This window comes from Drosophila yakuba, chromosome 3L (genome assembly GCF_016746365.2).
Source record: "Drosophila yakuba strain Tai18E2 chromosome 3L, Prin_Dyak_Tai18E2_2.1, whole genome shotgun sequence".
NCBI classification, from domain to species: Eukaryota; Metazoa; Arthropoda; class Insecta; order Diptera; family Drosophilidae; genus Drosophila; species Drosophila yakuba.
In genome coordinates, this window is record NC_052529.2 from 4665670 (window position 1) to 4685755 (window position 20086).

General features: G+C 42.9%; 3 protein-coding genes and 1 pseudogene across 4 annotated transcripts; 2 read left to right on the plus strand and 2 right to left on the minus strand.

The window, feature by feature from the left end:
• Window positions 1-36: 36 nt before the first annotated feature.
• Window positions 37-2101, plus strand: LOC6532892 (microspherule protein 1). The gene is made up of 3 exons (XM_002093592.3): window positions 37-399; window positions 463-1198; window positions 1258-2101. Exons 1-3 carry the CDS (start codon window positions 131-133, stop codon window positions 1990-1992), a joined length of 1740 nt encoding a protein of 579 aa, XP_002093628.1. The 5' UTR covers window positions 37-130; the 3' UTR covers window positions 1993-2101.
• Window positions 2102-6790: 4689 nt separating this feature from the next.
• Window positions 6791-20078, plus strand: LOC6532893. Its single transcript, XM_002093593.3, has 4 exons — window positions 6791-7206; window positions 17611-17773; window positions 17843-17964; window positions 18020-20078. Exons 1-4 carry the CDS (start codon window positions 7192-7194, stop codon window positions 19094-19096), a joined length of 1377 nt encoding a protein of 458 aa, XP_002093629.1. The 5' UTR covers window positions 6791-7191; the 3' UTR covers window positions 19097-20078.
• On the minus strand, window positions 7187-7925 carry LOC6532894 (protein dpy-30 homolog). Of its 2 annotated transcripts, none has more exons than XM_002093594.3 (2): window positions 7759-7925; window positions 7187-7632 (listed from the first exon to the last, which is right to left on the minus strand). In XM_002093594.3, exon 2 carries the CDS (start codon window positions 7623-7625, stop codon window positions 7329-7331), a length of 297 nt encoding a protein of 98 aa, XP_002093630.1. In that variant the 5' UTR covers window positions 7626-7632; window positions 7759-7925; the 3' UTR covers window positions 7187-7328. The 2 variants fall into 2 exon arrangements, with proteins under 2 accessions (XP_002093630.1, XP_043062984.1); XM_043207049.1 differs by having other exon boundaries at window positions 7187-7655.
• On the minus strand, window positions 7983-13488 carry LOC120321516 (annotated as a pseudogene).
• Window positions 20079-20086: the final 8 nt, after the last annotated feature.

Genomic DNA, 20086 nt, shown 5'->3' on the forward strand with positions numbered 1-20086 from the left:
AGTGTCACATTATTTCGAAGATGTGGCAACCCTGCACCCGATATACTTTTTCTTGCTGCTGCGGTCACACTGTTGAGTTGTGCGTCGCGAAAATAATTACTTTTTAGCCCATAAACAGCCTGCTTGAGCGATGGAGGCATCAAGGATCACAGTCAGCACCACCAGTGCAGCGCCAGTTACCACTCAAAATGCCCCCACAGTGACCACCATTCCCACAGCGGCTGCGAGCACAATAATCCAAGTAGGCGTGTCGCCAGCAACCATACCAACACCAGCAGCCACAACAACAACAACCACAATCGGAAGTACAGCTAGCAGTTCAGTTGGAATTTCAACACCGATACGAAATCCGATTCCAAATCTGCCGATAGAATTGCAAAACGATCAAAAGCGAAGAAGGTGAGACGATGACATATGTCAAGTTTGACAGATTAGATGACAAGTCCTTTTTCATTCGAACAGTTCATCACGAACGATTAAAAGGAAGCGTTTTGATGACGAAATAGTGGAGTACAACATTGCAGTGCCCACAAATCGCAGCGGAACAGACGCCAATCGCAGCAGCAGACCACGCACCACCTCCCAGAATTATCCTGCTCTAGTGAGCGTGCCGCACACCACGCTAGCACCCATTAACATACCACCTTCCACGCCAGAGACGCCAAAAACGCCGGGCTCAGTGGATTCCCTGCTACCAGGGACACCCAACACCGTTGCATCGCTGCCCCTGGCCACGCCTACAACGCCAGCGCCCTTGGCCACTCCTCTTCCAGTGACCCCAATTGTTACTGCCGTAGCGCATCCCAAACCGCCTGCGATGGAGCGCCCCACGACCAGCGAGCGGCGTTCGCGTCCTGTGCGTCCTGCGAGCAAAAAGGCGCAGCGTAGAAATGGTCGTCCCATGGGACATATGGCCACCAAGGACCTGGGCCGCTGGAAGCCCATTGACGACTTGGCCCTCATAATTGGCATCCAGCAGACCAACGATCTGCGCATAATCCATCGCGGCGTCAAGTTTTCGTGCAAGTTTACTCTGCAGGAACTGCAACAGCGCTGGTATGCTCTGCTGTATGAGCCCGCGGTGTCCAGGATTGCAGTGTCTGCCATGAGGAACCTGCACCCCGAGCTGGTGGAGTCCGTTCAGCGCAAGGCCTTGTACAGCGTGCAGGAGGAGGATCTTCTTGGAACCATTAAGAGCGTAAGTGAACCATTTTCACCCTAGTTGAAGCTTTTTCTAATCAGTAATACAATCCACAGTCGGAACAACCTAAGCTTGAGCAGTTCCAGGAGCTCCTGGACAAGAATGCGTCTGTTTTCTACTGCGCTCGCACTGCCAAATCCTTGCAAAATCATTGGCTTCTTCTCAAGCAGTACAGCCTGTTGCCGGATCAGTCGGTGAAGCCCATATATGGCACAGATCAGCAACCACTCAGCTTCTCGGATGCAGAAGATCAAATCTTCGAGCACGACCTTAACGAGCCACGTGATGAAGCTCTGGAGATGGAGCGAGCTCTGGCAGATCGACGCAACAAACGTGATATTCGATTGCTGGAGAACGAGCTCTCCCGCTGGGGTGTTCTGGTGGATTCCGTGCTTAGTCCGACCGCTGCCTCCGAGTTCGATAACCAGACACTGGCCTGCTTGTGCGGTCGCCATGTGCGGTACCTTATGCGTTCCAAGGAGATTACATTTGGTCGCGATGCCAAGGACTGTGTGGTAGACGTGGATCTGGGGCTCGAAGGACCGGCTGCAAAGATCTCGCGCCGCCAGGGAACTATTAAGCTGCGCAGCAATGGCGACTTCTTCATCGCCAACGAGGGAAAAAGAGCCATATTTATCGACGGCACCCCTTTGCTGTCCGCCAACAAAGCCCGACTCGGTCACAACTGCACAGTGGAAATCTCCGGGCTACGCTTCACCTTCCTGGTCAACTACGAGCTGATCAACGCCATCCGCCAGGAGAGCGCCAAGACATCGAATCCGCTCAACTAGTTGCGCTCAGAGCGGGCTGGATGCGAGTGTGTAATCTATTATAGTACTTAGTAAACATGAAAACAGAATTCTGGAATTAAAAGCATATGGACATATGTATAAACTAAAAGTATTTTTAATATTTTATATTCCTATATAGAAGTTAGCGAATAGATAGTGTACCATTGGTAGGCATATTTATGACTCGCATTAAGTTTCGAGTAATCTAGAGTGCTAAGCAAACGCCTACGCTGTAAAACTCGTCAATCGCAACGCCTCCAATCGAACGGAAGCTGTTAGCGACTTTTTCAACCGTCGATGGTAAACATGAAGGGAAGTGGCTAAGAGCTTAAGAGTTCTCCCGGATGGGGTCAGTTCCGCCCACGAGAAATAGTCTCGGCTCTGTCTCCAGACTCCTACGACTCTGTCATGTGGCTAATTTGCGACTAACTCGTAAGCTGCTATTAATTACAGCTCAGACGCTGCTTAGGGGCACCACTCACACCATCCGCAGCTCCATCCATCTCACCATTCTAGCCATAACCATTCTGTTCGCATGTCACCGTTTACAAAGGTGAATTGGGCAACAAATATATTCGCAGCAGCTCTGAGAAGACTCACGCGATTGTATAATACTCGGCTCGGATCTTTTCTTTCGTCTGGAGGAGCCACTGGGTTCCCAACTTTGAGAGATTCACTTGACACGGCAATTTGGCTGCTAATCTCTGCGATTGTGTTTAGACAAATTTGTTCGACCTCGCGTCTTGGGAGCTCCACTGACTCCCCGGGTTTTCCACTTACAAATTGTAACAGATCGCAGATCTGTGGAGATTGAATACTCCGACGAAATTATAAATGATCCCAGCTGTTGGGGTAATTAATAGAACCACCGACAGCCGAAGACCATGACACCTAATATAGAAATTAGTCGGCGAAAGAACACGGAGAAAGTTCGATGACTTTCTGTGGCGGCCTTTCTTCGAGGTCGAGTTTGGGTTCGGTTTTGGATACGGGTAGGGGTTCGGGATGGGATGGCGATGGAGATGGAGGGACTGTTTAATTTGTATTGTTGATACTTTGTTGATACTATAAACTAATAAGCCAGGCTGCGCAGCATATTAAAATATAATTAATTGTTGTCACTGTCTATAAAAAGTCAATTTACACCGTCTTGACTCGTTGGTACCGGGAATTTTGCCCCAAACTCTCCATCTTTTTTCGCTTTGTTCCCGCTGGAATTCCGAAATTCTAACGTTGATTTGTGTGCATTTTTTTGTCCGCTGACCAATCTGCGACTGCTGCTTTCTTCGGCGATGTTGGTGAGATGGTCAGATGGTGGTGATGATGGTGATGATGATGCCAGGGCTAATGAAGCCCGGCTTTGTCTTATTATACTTCTGCTATATCTTTTGTGCAGTTCAGCGAACTTTTGTTGTTGCTGCTGGCTCGATATTCCGATATTTTGGCGATGTCGCAACTGCTAAAATTAGTTTGAAATCTTTCTCTTCCAAGTTCCCTATTAGCGTAGGTCATGCTGTTATTTTTGGAGATCGGACTCCAAAGTGTCCGAAGTGGAGCACCGTCGTCCACTCCATTTTATGCTGGCCTGGCGTGGGTGTCTTAATCCAAAAGCTAGAACTTTCACAGCTCGATTGCTGAGATCATAGCATAACCATATGATCTATTTGGTGCTAGAAACACCTGAGCCCAGCTTGGCCCAGTTCGACTTCATTATCTCATTGCATTACATAAAGTAAACGAATAAAATTGTCGCAGCGCCCCAAGATTTCGTGACTTTGCAGGAAAATGGCCAAAAAACAATCGATGTGGGGCCATAAAAATAGCCTACTGAACAGTTTGCCGAATTGAACTATGCCAATATCATTTCCCCCTCTTTTTTACACCACCTGCCATACATATGTGTGATTATTCAATTCAATTCCATTCAATCCGACAAAACAAAACATTTATAGTGCTGGTCATTTGTTGTTATTGTCGCTGCAGTTTGATATTCATTTTGTTAATCGCATTTCAATCAACTTCATTTCAATTGTCAATTTCTCGAATAGTTCAAGATGCACTAAAAAAAAAACTAGTTACTAAAAATTTCTTTACTCGTAGATACTATATTTATATATAATTCATATAGACAACAGCCAATTAAATATATTTCTTCCTGTAATTACAAATTGGCGAGGGGGCGTGGCAGCTTCTGTTTGGAGTGACACGCATGTCAACCGAATGCGTCATGTGAAATACTCGGATTTGGCTTTGTGTTTCGGCATGTAACGCATAAATAATCCGAAAACCCCCAAACCAAACCAAACCGAGCCGAACTCAAAACAGTTTTGTTCCGCGTCGCTCATACGCACCGTGGGTCGTCAAAGTCAAAGTCCAGACGCTGTGAGCTGCATTGGTAATTGAATCGCCGCCGTGTGGTTTTGTTTATTGAACTAGCTGGCGAATATATTGTATCTCTAGTGCTCGTCCGCTTGTCTATGATTATTCATGGAATGCTCGCTGATTTATCCCTATCTCCTACTTTTCGAAAATGATTTCGTGCCGCGTGACGTCAACTGCATCGGATATATGACTATATAGCAGGCCTATTCGCCACGATCGGTTTATCGAGCCCAAGTCAGTCACTCGGATTGACTGGGAGGCCTTGGATTTCAGCGCTCCATTAGACGCAAGCGACTCCAAGTCGCCCACGCACTTGATACTTACCAACAACAATGGCAGCTGTGGCGCCAAAAAAAGCTAAGTTCAATTTGCAACTCCACTTTCGGGGCTTAAGATCTCGAGAGCCACACCAGATACCATCGAGTGCCAGACACTTTTTGCAGTCGAGACCAAATAATTACAACGACTTTGATTTTTTAATTAATTCGAGCCACAAGGCGAGCACAAGATACAGATACAGATACAGATGGCCATAGATACGCCAGCAGAAATCATATGCCGGACTTTTATTATCCGTGTGGGTTGGCGGGTTGTTGTTTTGTTTCTAGGTTTGTTTGTTTTATTTTGTTTTCCTGGCTTCTAATGGATTATGAATATGGCAGCATACCCTATTCGAGAGCTTTATATTTTAGGGCAGGGAATGGTTCTACAGGTAATCCAAAACAATCCGAATGTCAATTTAAAGATTATTGATGGGCTTAGATACTTTAAATCATTCTTAAAGAATTTTTTATATATTATTATTATGATATTTTCAATCGGCGTTTTTACCATAACTTGGCCAAAACTGTCCGCACAGCTAAAATAAAGACTGTTTTGTGCTGCTAATAAACATAGCTAACTATGTCTATCCCAAAATTTTTGGTTTTCGAAAAATAAAATTTGACAAATTTTTGCATTTTTGTGCAAAAAAAGTGCAAAAAATTAGCATTTCAAAGTATGTACATGGATCGATAGGGAATTTTGTTACGAATTCAACGAGGTATGGCATTCCAGTTTTGGGCAATTATTTTCACTGCTATCGAAAAAAAACGGGTTATTTTTTATCAAAAAATCAAAAAAAAAAAATTTTTTTAAAAATCGTATATTTTCAATCGTATTTTTTTCCAAAACTGGGCCAAAAATGGCCGCACAGCTAAAATAATGACTGTTTTGTGCTGCTTATAAACAAAGCTAACAATGTCTATCCCTACTTTTTCGGTTTTCGAAAAAAAAAATTTGATCAATTTTTGCATTTTCGATAATTTTTTTTTGATACCATCATCAAAATTTGCGAAAAATGTCAAAAAATTAGCATTTCAAAGTATGTACATGGATCGATAGGGAATTTTGTTACGAATTCAACGAGGTATGGCATTCCCCATTTGGACAACTATTTTTAGTGCTATCGAAAAAAAACGGATTGATTTTTATCAAAAAATCAAAAAAAAAACTTTTTTTTACTGTTTTGTGCTGCTGATAAACATAACTATGCCTGTCCCTACTTCTTCGGTTTTCGAAAAACATAACAGAACAGAACAAAATTGCCATTAAAAATATATTACATTTTTCACACTGAAGTCTCAAAGTAACTGCCATTAAATAAGTGATCTAAGGCGTGCTAATTAGCTGGGTAGCCCCGAAATGAATCATCTATTTATAGGGAACGTTATCTAGGTGCCCTTCTCTTCCGCTTTTAAGTGAATAGTGTCTATCCCTCGGAGCGAAGGGTATCAAAAGCTATGCACTTGGCCTTTCTCCCTTGACTATCAAATATTTGCGTTGCCAGCTAAAATTCGCTGACTCAAATCGCGAATTGCCCGGAGATTTTGTTATTACTTTTAGACGTGTTTATTTGTCTCGATAAAAATGGCTTGGATATGGCCTGAGCTATTTTAATCATTTTTAAACTGATCGGAAACTGTCGAGCCGCCAAGTTATCTAACTCTGCATCGACCTGAACCTGCTTCGCACTTCAAGATCCAACATGCCAAGGCCGTTCGCAAACCCTTTCGAAAATGAGTGAAGTATCGATCACACATTTGGCCCAGAGATGCACTGAACCAGCGATGTGGTGTGATCTTTAGACCCAGCTCGCTGGCAATTATATGTAATTATTCTATGCAATATGTGCCGCATATGCGAGTATAGTTTTTCATTTTCATTTTTCGATTTTGGCGCGTGGCAATTGCGGGTGGGCCTCAAACCGAGAAATCGGCTTACTCGAGAGTAGAGCCAGCCCCCAAAGTAGATTAAATTAGCCCAAGCAGAACTGACTGAATCAAAAAAAAATACGACGAACCCAGAGCCGAAGCTTGGCGCTCGCTTTTGAACCGAAGCGGTTTCGAATTTGAAGTTTTTAAACCGTCAACTAAGCTCGCTGCGAATTTAGTGGCAAACGAGCCAGCCAGTCGACCAGACACACGAGCGCGAGTTTGAAATCGAAAACCTGGCCCAAACTGAAATTCAAAACCGTCGAAATAGCATTAATAGCAGTGATCGCAGATTGCAACGAGCGTGGGCTGTAATCGGAAGTGTTAAGCAAAAATAAATATTTGGATAATAAACAAAAAAAGCACAGCAGCTGTAGCTGGAGCTGGAACTAATTGAAAGCCTCCCGGCTAATTGCCAATAATGAGGATTGCCGAAATTGGCAACCGCTGAGAAAAATAGATAATTTGGAAAATCTTGTGCGTGTGTACGAAGCCGTGAAAAGCCAACGGCAAATAAATTGCAAATTAAATCGGCATATTAATACGTAAGCACCGAAGGATCACCATGAAATCGTGGCTGGTAAGTGGCCTTCAGTTTTAATCAGCGATAAGTTGTGTACAAGAGTAATTTTTGGTGTGCAAAACTAAAAATCGGCCTGCAGTGCATCATGATAAGGCAATAAGGGAACAAGACAAGGGTAATTAGTTTTCTTCCATTTTGATCTCGTCACAGCGGTTCTTGTTCTTCAGCAGATAGGTAGCCAGGAAACTGATCGGATCACTGGGTCGATCCCGGGCCAAAGCCTGCAGTCCGTGCAGCAAAATGGGCGCCACTGTCTGGTCGAGATACTGGCGCACCGGCATGGAACTGACATCCGGACGCGGCTTCTGGCAGGCGGCGAATGCATTGGGTCCCTCCATCGATTGCTGCGAGTGGGAGTCGTTCTTGGCCACATCTCCGCCGCCATTGAATTCCGCCTCTCCTGGGGAAACTGGCATTCTTGGGCTAAGGGATAAATCAATAGGTTCCTTTTTGCAAATTCAGTTTTGTGTAAAATATAGCCTTTGATATTTTAAAAGAATTTTATATAAGAGGTTCTAGTAATGTTTTATTATTCTGAACATTTCTTACCGTTTATTTAAAAAATATTTAGTTTGCTTTTTTTTTTTTTAATTTTTGATTCGAACTGAGCTCTAACTGCTGTGAATGTCGCTTCCAAAATGACGAAAATGATGAGCCCATAGGATTTATTTCCACAAGCTACTGAAACAAAAGGCTTGACTTGCTAAGTGACAGCTATAAATGGTCTCATTTTAAAATACCTTACTATCGTTATTATTACTCAATAGTAACAATAAATATAGTTTATATATTAAGTGTGGAGATTAGAAATAGTAACTAAATTTAAAAGCTAAGTGTGGAGATCAGAAATAGTGACTATATTTGTATATGAAGTGTGGAGCTAAGAATTGGGTCATTAGATATTCAGAGAATGCAGTTTGGTTTTCTATTGACTGCCTTCGATGATGTCACCCAGAGTTTTCCCATCACTTTGTCGCCGGCTTTCGGCTCGAAATTCAATCACCCCCAGTCGGGTCGTAAATCAGCACATACTTCCCATAGATAACCGCCTGACCTCGACCCAAAATTTATGTGAAGCGGCCAAGATTTAGGAGCAGCGTTCGGTTTGTTTTACGGGTTAGCCAAAGACAAAGTCGGGGGGAATTAGCCACAGCAATTATCAACTAAGTGGCTACCAAGTAGCCCCCCACTAATTAAGCTAAAGGGGACCAAGTGCAATGGCCATAAATTAACGTCCCCCCATTCTGCAAACTTGTAGCTGAGTTTGATTTCAAAATGAGCCAGCTGGCTGTGGGTTAACCCTTGATCGGTGGGGTGCCATAATCCAGTCGTCAGTGGTCGGCGATGTAAACGTGTTCTGAGAGTCGTAAAATCGGTGTAGAATCGCCTGCTAAATTGTTTGCTTATGTTTGGCAACACTTTTATACTTAATTGCCACCTGTAAATCACATAAATCTGCACGCCATCTCACTCGCACCTTCCTCTATAGATTTGTCGCTGTTTTTTTGATGCGAAATTTATTGAATAATTCATGGGAAGTGATTAACACATATTTCGCTGCGAGAAACCAGAAACCTGTAGTTTTTGACCCATATTTCAGATAATTTTCGCCAGAAATTTGAATACGAATAGAAGCGGGGTCAGAAAACAAACACAGAGGGGGCAACTATATATGTATATGTTCCTTAACTGTTTTCAAAAGCCTCAATCATTCGGTTGCCACAAAAATCGTGCATTACATGGAGGCTTGCTCAGATATCGATCGGCGAAGAGAAGCTAGAGAAATGAAGAGCCCGCCAAAGGTCACTGGCATCTTATGATGATCATAATGATGATGATGACGCAGACGCAAACGATTATGTGCTATTCAGATACTCCGCACTCCAAGTCAGTCAATGTATCTTGTATCTTTGTATCTTCTTTGAAGTGGGCAGCAGCACGTGGGCCTCACATCTGGTTAGTTGTGAAGGCAACTGCTAAAAAGGGCCAACAAATCACAACACAACAGTGGAGGAGAAATACCCAACTGCAGCCACAATTGCGCAAATCGCTAGGCAAGAAAAAGATAGCGATAAGAAAAGGAAAGAGATCGAGCTCAGCATATGCAAATCAGTTTCGAGCGGCATCAAAAGCAAAACAGACAAATCCAAAAAACATAAACAGGGTATTTTTGGGAATCGAACATGTAAATACCCTAATTCATGATTAAATAAATAAAAATTAGTTTAGTTCACCCTTAAATGGTAATTATGGTTTCCTTTATATGATTTTGGGATTTTGGTTAAATTAAAATTTATTATTAATTAAGGCAGCCTATTATAATCATTCTACGGTTCCTTGAAATTTTACAAGTGAACAAGCTCAAAATTTAATAAAAAAAATATAACACACAAATATAATAATAACGTAGCAATGTATAATTAAGTAATAAAACTCCGCTTTTGATGGGTCTGGTTTTCTCTTTCCCTTTTGTTACAAATTGGCTCATAAATATATCACACCCCATTCTAGGGCATTGAAAGAAAACAAAAGCAGAGCAGGGCTGAATTAGAGCAACTGAATTAATTAGCGCAGTGGAATCACTTGCCACATTTTACTTTTATTATCTATGCGACCTTGAGGGAGATAGCCTGGCCCAAAAAAAAAAAAATAAAATAAAAAAAGGGGGAGATGGCGAAGTGACAATAATAAATTCAAATTGTCTTTGCCATTTCGTTTCGCACTTTTCTTCGCTTCGGATACCTTAAAGGTAAAAACTGAAAACATAAAAACAGATTAGTTGCTCTATGATAATTATGCAAGACTCTCCCAGATGGATTGATATATGGGCGTCCGATTTCTGTTTCTCATGTTTTTCATTTCACAATTACCCATTATTAAATTTCAAATGGAACCGCCCCTGCCGGCGGCCAATTCGCATTTTGTTTTTTTCTGCATTTCACGCATAAATTATTTGGCCATAAACTGTTTTGGCCAGAGTCGATCGATGATGCTGCAACTTTTTTCTGGCCACATTCCGCCGACACATCGAGATATCTTTTTACTCCAGACACTGACCCAATTCCTTCTTCTCGTCCAGGGGAGGTGGCTAATTTACTTGGTCACTCGCCGGAATTCTATGATGGTTCACACGCCGGTGAATTTTGCACTGTTTTTTTAATGCCCGTCTTAACAAATTAGCAACAGCTGCTGTTTTGCAGTCGAATGGGAAGCGGATCCAAATGCGGTCACAGCCATAAGTGGCGGGTCACCTCAGAAGTGAGCAGTGAGTGATGTGGGAAGATGTTCTGGGTGAGACTCCGCGGCAATTAATCCATTAGGTCACCCATGGGAGTACGGGTAATAAATGCTTCAATATTAATGAGCTCTTTCTGGTTATACTACATATAATTATAGTGATTATTTCGGATTACCCGATACATTTGTAAAATAGCTTTCTTAGTTGCAACTATTTAAACAATGTAAGCACTATTGTAATAACTATTGGCAGCTTGTTTTAAATTTTAGGTATGGAATTTCTGTTGACTTCGCATTATGATTATTTAAATTTCCTCAGGGTGTTGGCTTGAAATCCTTCGGTAAACAATTCCATTTCCTTGTCACACTTCTGTCTGCAACGCCCCGAATTTTTTAATGCACATAAAGCTATCGGGCCACTGACAGTTCGCAGTTGTTAGAGTGCAAACGAGGCAACCACGCTGAAAAGCAGCGACAATCAGAGGCACTTTTGCCCACACAAGAACTGACAGCGAGCGAGGAACAATGTCGCCAGTTGATCGGGGAGAATAAAAAATAAGAAATAAGAAATATATGCACAGATACCCAGCGTATAATATGAGTGAGTCCCACGCATGGGACACCACTTGAATGCCAGATGAGGGAGCTGCAGAGGGGCTATAGATGCTAATCAATCCGCTTGGCATCGAAAGTATGCCAAAGTCAGTTGGCTTGCCTGGCCTGGCCCTTTTTCACATTTTCCCAACCCAGTGGCAATGGAAATTTCACACGGTGAAAAATGATCACCCAAATGGGCATATCTCTATTTACAAATATATGCAGTTTAACAATTTTAAATGTTATGCTAAATGACATAAAAAGTTTAAATTTTAAATAATAGGAAATAAAGGAAATAATATATATTTCTTTCAAGTGCAGCGGTATGTTCGAAAGTAAAACACAAAACAATTATCACACATAGCTGGCATTTTTGCATATGCCGCTGACACAGATGGCGCCCGAACAGGGACAGCTGGCTGCCAAAAAATGCGGCTTTTCCCACACAGCTAAATGCTTTCCGCCGGCTGAGTTCATTTACACGCAGCGCGCAAAACAGAGTCGAATCCAGCGCCGGCAATTACTATGATTAATTTCGCTTGATATGTGCATCGGGCTCTGGACTCTTGGCTTTTCGGAGGCCCAGCTCAGGCGCAATTATGAAATACGCCTTAGCATTTGAAGGGGGGCTTCGAAAAAAAGAAGCCAGGCTAGGTGGTTGCATGCCCGCACGCTGACAATGAAAATTGGTTGGAAAGAAGGGGGGCTGGTTGGGGTGAAACAACACTTTATACAACACGAAATTAAAACACGAGCGAGCAATGAACAACTGCCTGCATTGGCCCATGTCGAAGTAAGTCGAAGAAGTCGAATCGAAGTCGCAGCTGAGCTGAAAATTAATGCGATAGCAATGTGCTCGTGCAGCTTTCACTCTCTTTTGGGGCCGAATGTCAGCCGGCTGGGGTATTTTGTATTTCGATACGATTTGCTTCGCATTTTTGGCCACCGTTTCTGGGGCTGCGATTGGGTTGCCCATCGCCGCCCAATTGGAGCAGACGTTTGGAGCAGAGCTCCCACAGCTGCCAACCGCCAACTGCCAACTGCCAAGTGCCAAGTGCAGTGCCAAATTGCGGAAACATTTTTGGCGACGAAGCGCGAAGCGACGCGCAAAAAAAGCCAAAGCGAAAAAACAAAAGACTTAAGACACGAACTGGCCGAGATGGCTGGATGAATCAACCAGTTGGCGGCGCCGTTTGGTGCCACATCAGGTGGATTTTCCACTTGGTTAGCGGGCCACACTTTTCCTCTCCATCAACTCCCCGCCACCAGATGTCGACCTTCATCATGGGGCATTACCCAACGCCGATCAACTCACAGTAACTCCACTCCGCTTAGTTCCACTCTTTCACGCCTCGGCAAATTGGGCGCAGCCGCGCCGGAAGAACGGAAGGCGCCCAGAACAGACGCTGTCTGGCACAGGTTCTTGTTATGCAACTGATTTATTGGGCAACTTATCTAGCGTAGCTTCTTAAAAGTAAACAGCCTTCTCAGATAACATTTAAATATATTAAACAACAGAATTGTCAAGTGGGAAATATATAACAGTTTTATGTAATGAACTGCTTGTGTAATTGATTATCTGCACTCCACCTCAGATCCATAAAAAAATGCATAAACTTGAAATACATAAATTACATTTAATACCACTAGTTATGATTTCCAATTATGGTCAGCTCTACAATGAATTGTGGGTGCTATGCAAAGCTGAAAAAAAAACATAAAACTATAGTAAAATCAACTTGTTTAGTGCGCTTTTCATTCTCCTTATGCAACTGTGTAACTCATTATGCAATTTTAATAATTGTGTCAACCGAACCAAAGTGAAATGTGTCGGAAGTGTCGCCTGGTGGAAAACTTTTGGCGCCGCTTCGTTTGCCAGCTGTTTGTTTTTATTTCTGTCGAGTTCATAGCTCTGCCCCTGAGTTGTCCGCCCACGTTTGTCGCTTCTGGATGACCTTGCCGCTTTGGGGCGGCACACATAAACCATATGCATATGACCATTTGTGCTTCAATAATTGTTTATGGCTCTCGGTGATGAACATTTGTTTGTGACAGTCGCCCGATGCATGTCAATTGCATGATTATCGCTTAATTATTAATTCCATTCTGGTGTTTGGTGTTCCGTTCTGTTTCGCTTCGCTTCGTTCTATGCGTGACTATTGGGGATTTCACACGTCGCATCCACTTTTCAAATTACAACACCCATCTACGCAACACTCACTCGAATAATCGAGTTATCACACCGCGAGTGCCACAAATATGGAGAGCAGCAGCTTTACAATGATGCAATAAATTGCAGTGCAAAATGTGGTTAGAGCTGGTTGAGATGGATGCGGGTTGTGCAAAGAATTTAAGCGAATCGAGTTGGGAATACTTCGTAGTTTATAAAGAAATAGTAATATGATATATTTATATTTTTTGAATAATTGCAAGAAATATAATTGTAGAAATATAATTGTAGAAATATAATTGTAGAAATATAATTGTAGAAATATAATTGTAGAAATAAATCATTAAGTATTACTACTGTGCCATCCGCAGTGTATAAATATTCTAGCAAGTAAATATTCTTATATGATTCAGTAAAAGTGAGATCCGATTCAAGTTGCACATTCTTCGCGTGCAGTTGACTGGTAAATTCTATAAATAGAGATTAGCATCAGGCAGCAGCTGTCCGGCGGAAAACTGGGTTACTTAGGGGCTGTAAATCAACTATCGGATGTGGCTTGGACCCCAGTCGATCGGATGAAGTGACTCCGACTGGGACAAACAAGACAGGCAGCTTGCTGCGTGGACGCATTCGTTGGTTATTCAATTCAGGGGCGGGTTCTGGGAGCCCACACTCTTGACTTGGCCATAGTTGGAGCCTGGCTCGAAGGCATGGCTGCTGATCGTAGACACCATTAAGTGGATTGTATAACTGCTTACAATGTTCCTATTTATTGTATGTACTGCTTCTTTTTTTTTTGGCGGGGCCTCCAAGACAAACAGGAAATGCCGCAGCCAAAAAATCGTTGACCGAAAAAGGCAAGCACTTTTTTGTTGGCTTTTACTCTTTTAGTTTTTTGTTGCTTAGTTTTTTTTTTTTGTATTATTTTTTGCAAGTTACGAAAAGTCAAACAACTAACGAAATTTAATACAATTTTGTACGGCAGATTGTTGTTGTTTGTCAGCTGCTTCCCACAGTCAAAAATCTGCGGACTTTGCTCGAAATCTGACAGCAAGCTGTCAGTCAGAATTCCAATTCCCCTCCAATTTGCCGTTTTGCCCCTTGCAAAATATCCAAGTGGGTGTTTTCCATCCGTGAGGCACTGAAATATGTTTCGGCTGCTCTGAGTGTAATTCAATAGTCGCCGTTTGCCGTTGGCGGGTCGCATTCTTGGAATTGATTGTGCTTAATGAAATGTTTCATTAGCTGAATATAGGGTTTCATGTTTTGCGCGGCTGCTGTGTTTGTGGAATTTGAGCAATTAGAAATTATTATTTGCTTCGCTTAGCAGCTGAGGGGCTTAACAAGATTATTGACACGTATTTCTTACGATTTTGACAATAATATAAAAGTCCCCGCTCAGTGGCAAGTATTTTCAGTTATTATGTCTTTATTAAATAGCTTAAACACAAAATGAAATGACTTAACAAAGTCATACTTATACTTTCGAAATTCTCCAAGTTTGTGTCCTAAGTCATTCGTTTCAGCTTAAACTATTTTAGAAGCCTTAAATATATTTTTTATTGGAGTTTATTAAAAACAAATTTGCTGAATCAAATGAAACTATAGTATTATATCTATGCGGGGGACACCCTTTCAATGATTCATCGTTGTTGTTCTAAAGCTCTGTAAGTTCCTGTCTTGAGTCTTTTGATATTAGCTGGAACTGGATTTTCCAATTTTGGATATGTGTTTTCTATTTCATTGATTATTAGGAAAAATTATATTTATCATTTGTTTTCTTCGAAATCCAAAACGGCGCTAACACTGAATCAGCATAATTTTTCTTGTTAACATGCAAATATTTTCAGTAGTTTTTCTTGCCTTCTGTTTCATGCTACTTGTCTGGAAAATAATTTATTTAACTTGGCCATGCTGGACACCCATATCGCCGAACTACAACATGAACTAAATTTTCCTCAGCCGATTTCTGTGGGTTTTCATGCCACATGATTCACGGCATCCATTCCCCAGGCGGAAGCAGCATAATCAAATTGAAAACGGGGAAATAGCCGAGTAGAAATCCATCACCACATGCACTCCCATGCGAGTATGCAAAAACACTCCCCGAAACACAAAATTAAAACCACCAAATCGGAACCAATCCAACTGAGCAAATACAAATACGATCCATGTGAATCGACTATGGGGATCGATTTGAAAGGCTTTGGGCTTCATTAGCTCTTTGTTCGTGCCCAGAATGCAGGCAAAAATAAAGCATTAACATAAAATGGGAATTTTCTTTGCTTCATTTATCATCTCTGGTGGATTTGGAGCGAACTGTGATCGTAATTGAAGTGGGTTTTAATTAAAAAGTGAGCTGTGATCAGGCGAAGGTCACCAACAATGGGGAATTATGATTGCTTTGTTTCTAGCATTTTTGCAGAATTCTTTGTTCAGCTCGGGTTTTTGGGGTCAGCTGAGCAATTTATGATTGCGTAAGTTACAAAAGGGGCTCCCAAAGTGGGGGAAGAGGCTGCGGGGGCGAGATGGTTGCGCAACGGAAAGAAACTCTTTTTTTTTTTTAATGTTTTGTTACCGTTTCGACAGGCTGCAGCAACAACCACAACAACAACAAACGACTGACAATAAAGTAAACAAAATTGCGCGCCAAGGAAAACGTGATTTTCCACTTTTGATCGCGCCCAAAAGGAGTTCGCCGCATCTCGTGCGATTCTCACGTAACCAAAGCCTCTGCGGCAACAACTCCAAATGTGCAACATATGTTGCAGAGTGCAGCCACCAACCGGTTGGCTTAAAACCGGGCAGCCCAGGCTCCCAAATCGGGCCACAAAATTTCATTCAGAGAGATGTTGCCCCGCTGGTGGCCACTTTTACTCTCGTTGTGGCCAAACACAGCGGAAACAGTCGCAATAATTTGCTCGCAATTTCGTTCGTTGCGTTGGCCGATCAAATAAATCTCCATCTGCTCGCACGGAGCTTGTAGATACTTTTAGTTATGGCCACTGCGACTCAGACACGCGAATTTCTCACAACTAGACGGCAATTTGCTATAGTTTTTTTCGGGGGAGTGGTTGGGAAAGTGACAGATTTATGTTGATATATTATGTCATTGGTTTTAGGGGGAAATTCAATTAGCTGCGTTGGAAACAATATAATGACTACCGGCAAATATATAATAAGGATTAATTAAATCATAGGAATAATATTTAAATATTCATACAATCAGTTATAACTTTTTATGTTTTGCATGCAATTTAAATATTATTAAAAAACAAAGTATTGTAGGAGTACACAAAACAACTGTTTGAGAGGACTTACAGTTTTGTGCTGATGTAATTTCTGTCTCCTTAAATTATGATTAATGGCCAAGTTTAGTCAGATGACAGGCGATACTTATTAGAGTCATAAATCAATAATATAATATGCACATATCTTACGAAAGGTGGGGCGAATAAAGTTCCCCCTTTAAGGAAAGTTCATTCTTCGCGGTTCAATTATTTTGATTATTCTGAAAAGTGTCCCAACAACAATTAATTAAAGCGCCATAAATTGCGTCGAGCCAAGACGTATCGCCCCAAACGAGCACGAAATTATAATAAAAATGTCAGCGGCTGCCGAAATTAGCCAGTAAACTTGGCTCATAGCCGCTCCACCCACATCCAAAACCCCCTCCATCTTTTTCAACCCATGGAAATTTATGACGGAATGCTAAAGTAATTGAAGCGTAAATGATTAAACGTGCGGGTGGCTCATACATTAGAATAATTGCCAGAAGTATTATTATTCGAGCTCCAACCTTAACCATGAGCGCGGGCAAATCGGGTATAATGATAATGCCAAACCCAAGTAAAACCAAATCGAGTCATCTGCATTACGCATACGCCACGTGAACCGGTTCGATTTGCTGATGCTGCTGCTGATGTTGTTATTGATTCAGCTGCTACTGGTGGCGGTGTGGATGCAGTGGAAAACACTTTCACATACTGCATTTCCGCAAGCGGTTGCTGAAATGTTGCACAACCGCATCTCGTGCCATTGATTCCTCTCTGTCCAGTGTCACCTTGACTCTGAAACGTGCCACATACACTGGGAGAAATGTCGCTCAATACATTTTATACAATGCAATTTTCTTTACGTGTGGTGCTTTCTTTTGCTTATACCAAAACTTAATGGTGGGAAAAAACAGTTGATATAAAATACTTTGTGATACACATAAACCATAATATATATTTCTCACTGGACATGAGTTGCCCCACCGGAAAGCCGTTAATGGATTGATGACTGCCTGCTTTGGTTTGGGGGCAGCTGTCGGCGGATGTGATTAGTGACCAATCCTCGATGCATTACCCCCCTATAAAAGCTATGCTCACCACTCATCGCAGCTTTCCTTTCAGCTGGCTGTGGTGGCCCTGGCAGCAGTTGCAACTGGCAGCCAGACGCCCAGTGCGAATCAATACCATATCCAGACGGACGAGGGACCGGAGCGCTACTTCCGCTTCCAAACGGACAGCGGACAGTTTCGCAAGGAGAAGCGGCTGCAGGATGGCACAGTCATTGGTGATTGATCAACGCTCTCTATGGCGTAAAAGTTTATTGAACTTATTTAACTGAATTTGCTTTCGACAGGAACTGAGGCGTGGATCGATGCGGCGGGCTATCTGCGACAGAAGGACTACATCGCCGATAAGCAGGGCTACAGGATACTGAAGTCCAAGACCATCTATGTGGGCCTAGGAAGAGCCGTTGAGGTAACCCTATTAAAATCCTAAATTAAATAACTTCTCAAATGTATTTTCTTCCTAGGACGCCATCAAATCCACCAAGGCGGCGCCAGCTCAATCGGGTGTCCTAGTGCATGGCGGCGGCTCCTCGGGATCTACGGCCAACAGTCTGGGCAGCTATCGACGTCCCAGCTATGGCTACATTTCCAGCACCACGTCCACCACCACTCCTGCTCCATATCCACCACCAGCTCTGCTGGACGTCGAGGATTCCGGCGCTGGCAAGCTGAATTACTTGCCACCCGAACAAGCGGCCAAGATTGAGCCACAATCACAGCTCGGATTCGATCACTATCCGGATGAGCTGCCGCGGGCTAGAGATCAGCTACTCTCGCCCCTTCCGGCCACGCCCCTCAGCCCACTGGTGGACATCCACTCCAATGGCGACCCTGTCCAAGACGTGGAACTGAATGCCATCAATGTGTACGACGCTGAAGCAGATCGAGCTTTCGGTCATGGACAATTTGGTTCGGTTATTAGTTCCACTACGGCCAGACCTCCATCGCTGGATATGCTTCCTCCACTGACTGCACACAGGCGACGTCTGCGTCCGCGTCCGACTCCAGCTCCCATAGCCATCGTTTCCAGCACACCAGCGCCCATTTCTGGCGGGGATTTGTACGGCTACTCCACGCCGCAACCCTTCGCTGCGCCTGCCTATCAATTCGCCCCGCCAGCCACGTCCGCCAGCACGGGATATGGCTACTATCCGCCTCCGCAATCCCCAGTGGATGTGAACTCCCTGGAGTCGGCTCTGCTTCCGCCACTGCCCAACACCTACCGAAGACGCCTGCGTCCAAGGCCAGTCCCGAGCAATCACCTCGAGGGATTGGCCGCCTCCGAATACGATGGCGTGGGATCGACCGGTAATGGATTCCGGTATGTGCTGCCCAAGCAGTACCACGAGGAGGAAACGAATCCGGCGGACGGAAAGCGAGCGGGCAGCTTTGGCTACGTGGATCCCTTCGGAATCCGGCGGGTAGTGTACTACAACGCAGCTCCCGGCAGAGGATTCGTGCATCGGAATAACAACCAGTTTGTGGGCGCCAATGGAGCGCCATTCGATTCGCCGGGTCCGGCGCAGCTGGTCAACGAATAGATGGTAGGGAGTAGGATCATTCATGGAGATTAGTGTGGGTCGATTTATTTTGTCAGCGATTTTTGGGTTCTTCAAAGAGTTTAGGGGTTAGGAATCGAATAAATCTGGGTAATTTTGAGTTGTAGGATATGGCATATACCTTTTCGCTACATTTTTATTATGGGTTCTTTCAGAAGATTTCCCATAAAGCTAGAAACATAAGCTCTAAAGAAATGCGAGTAGTGAAATTATAATATTTATGTCATGTGATAAATTTTAAATGGATATTCAGTATTTCATCAAATTGATTTTTCGGAGCTTACACCTATAGATTTTTAGGACAAGTTACTAAAGTACCAAGTAGGTCCACCCAAACCGTGTAAATCGACCCACTCTAATGCAGGTGCTGCACGTAACCCGAATCCCGACTCACTCAACGAGGCACCAAAACTAACCATTGAACCTCAACCAAGGGGAATCCCCCACTTACGATTAACCTGTACATATAACCCCGCTTAGAGCTTTCCTCTCTCAAAGCCCCACTCTTTTTTTTTATCTGTACTGCACGCACACACACACACACGCAAAGAAAACGACATCTGTGTTAATTAATTTAATGCTTAATCACATCCAAATGTAACATAATTTATAAATCGAAACACTGTGCAATTAGCGCTTAGAATAAGTTCATTTGGGGTACTCACTGCCGCACGAAATGTAGATTGTGTAAGTGATTGGGGAGCAATCGATTCACGTATTAATCTTGCCATATTAACAAAAAGTAAATTAATTAACATCTCTGTTCATCACTTGGAACTCCCCACTTGGCCCCTTAGCGTAATTTATACCAAACAAAATTAACGATAGCCGTTTTTTGGCCAATAGCTGTTCATTTCTGAAGAATGAATGAATACCCGTTGCCTAAAAACTTTAGCCATGTATTGCGAAAAATGTTATTGTTAAGCAGTTTAAAGACAATAAAAAGATGTATTTAAATTATAAATATTTGAT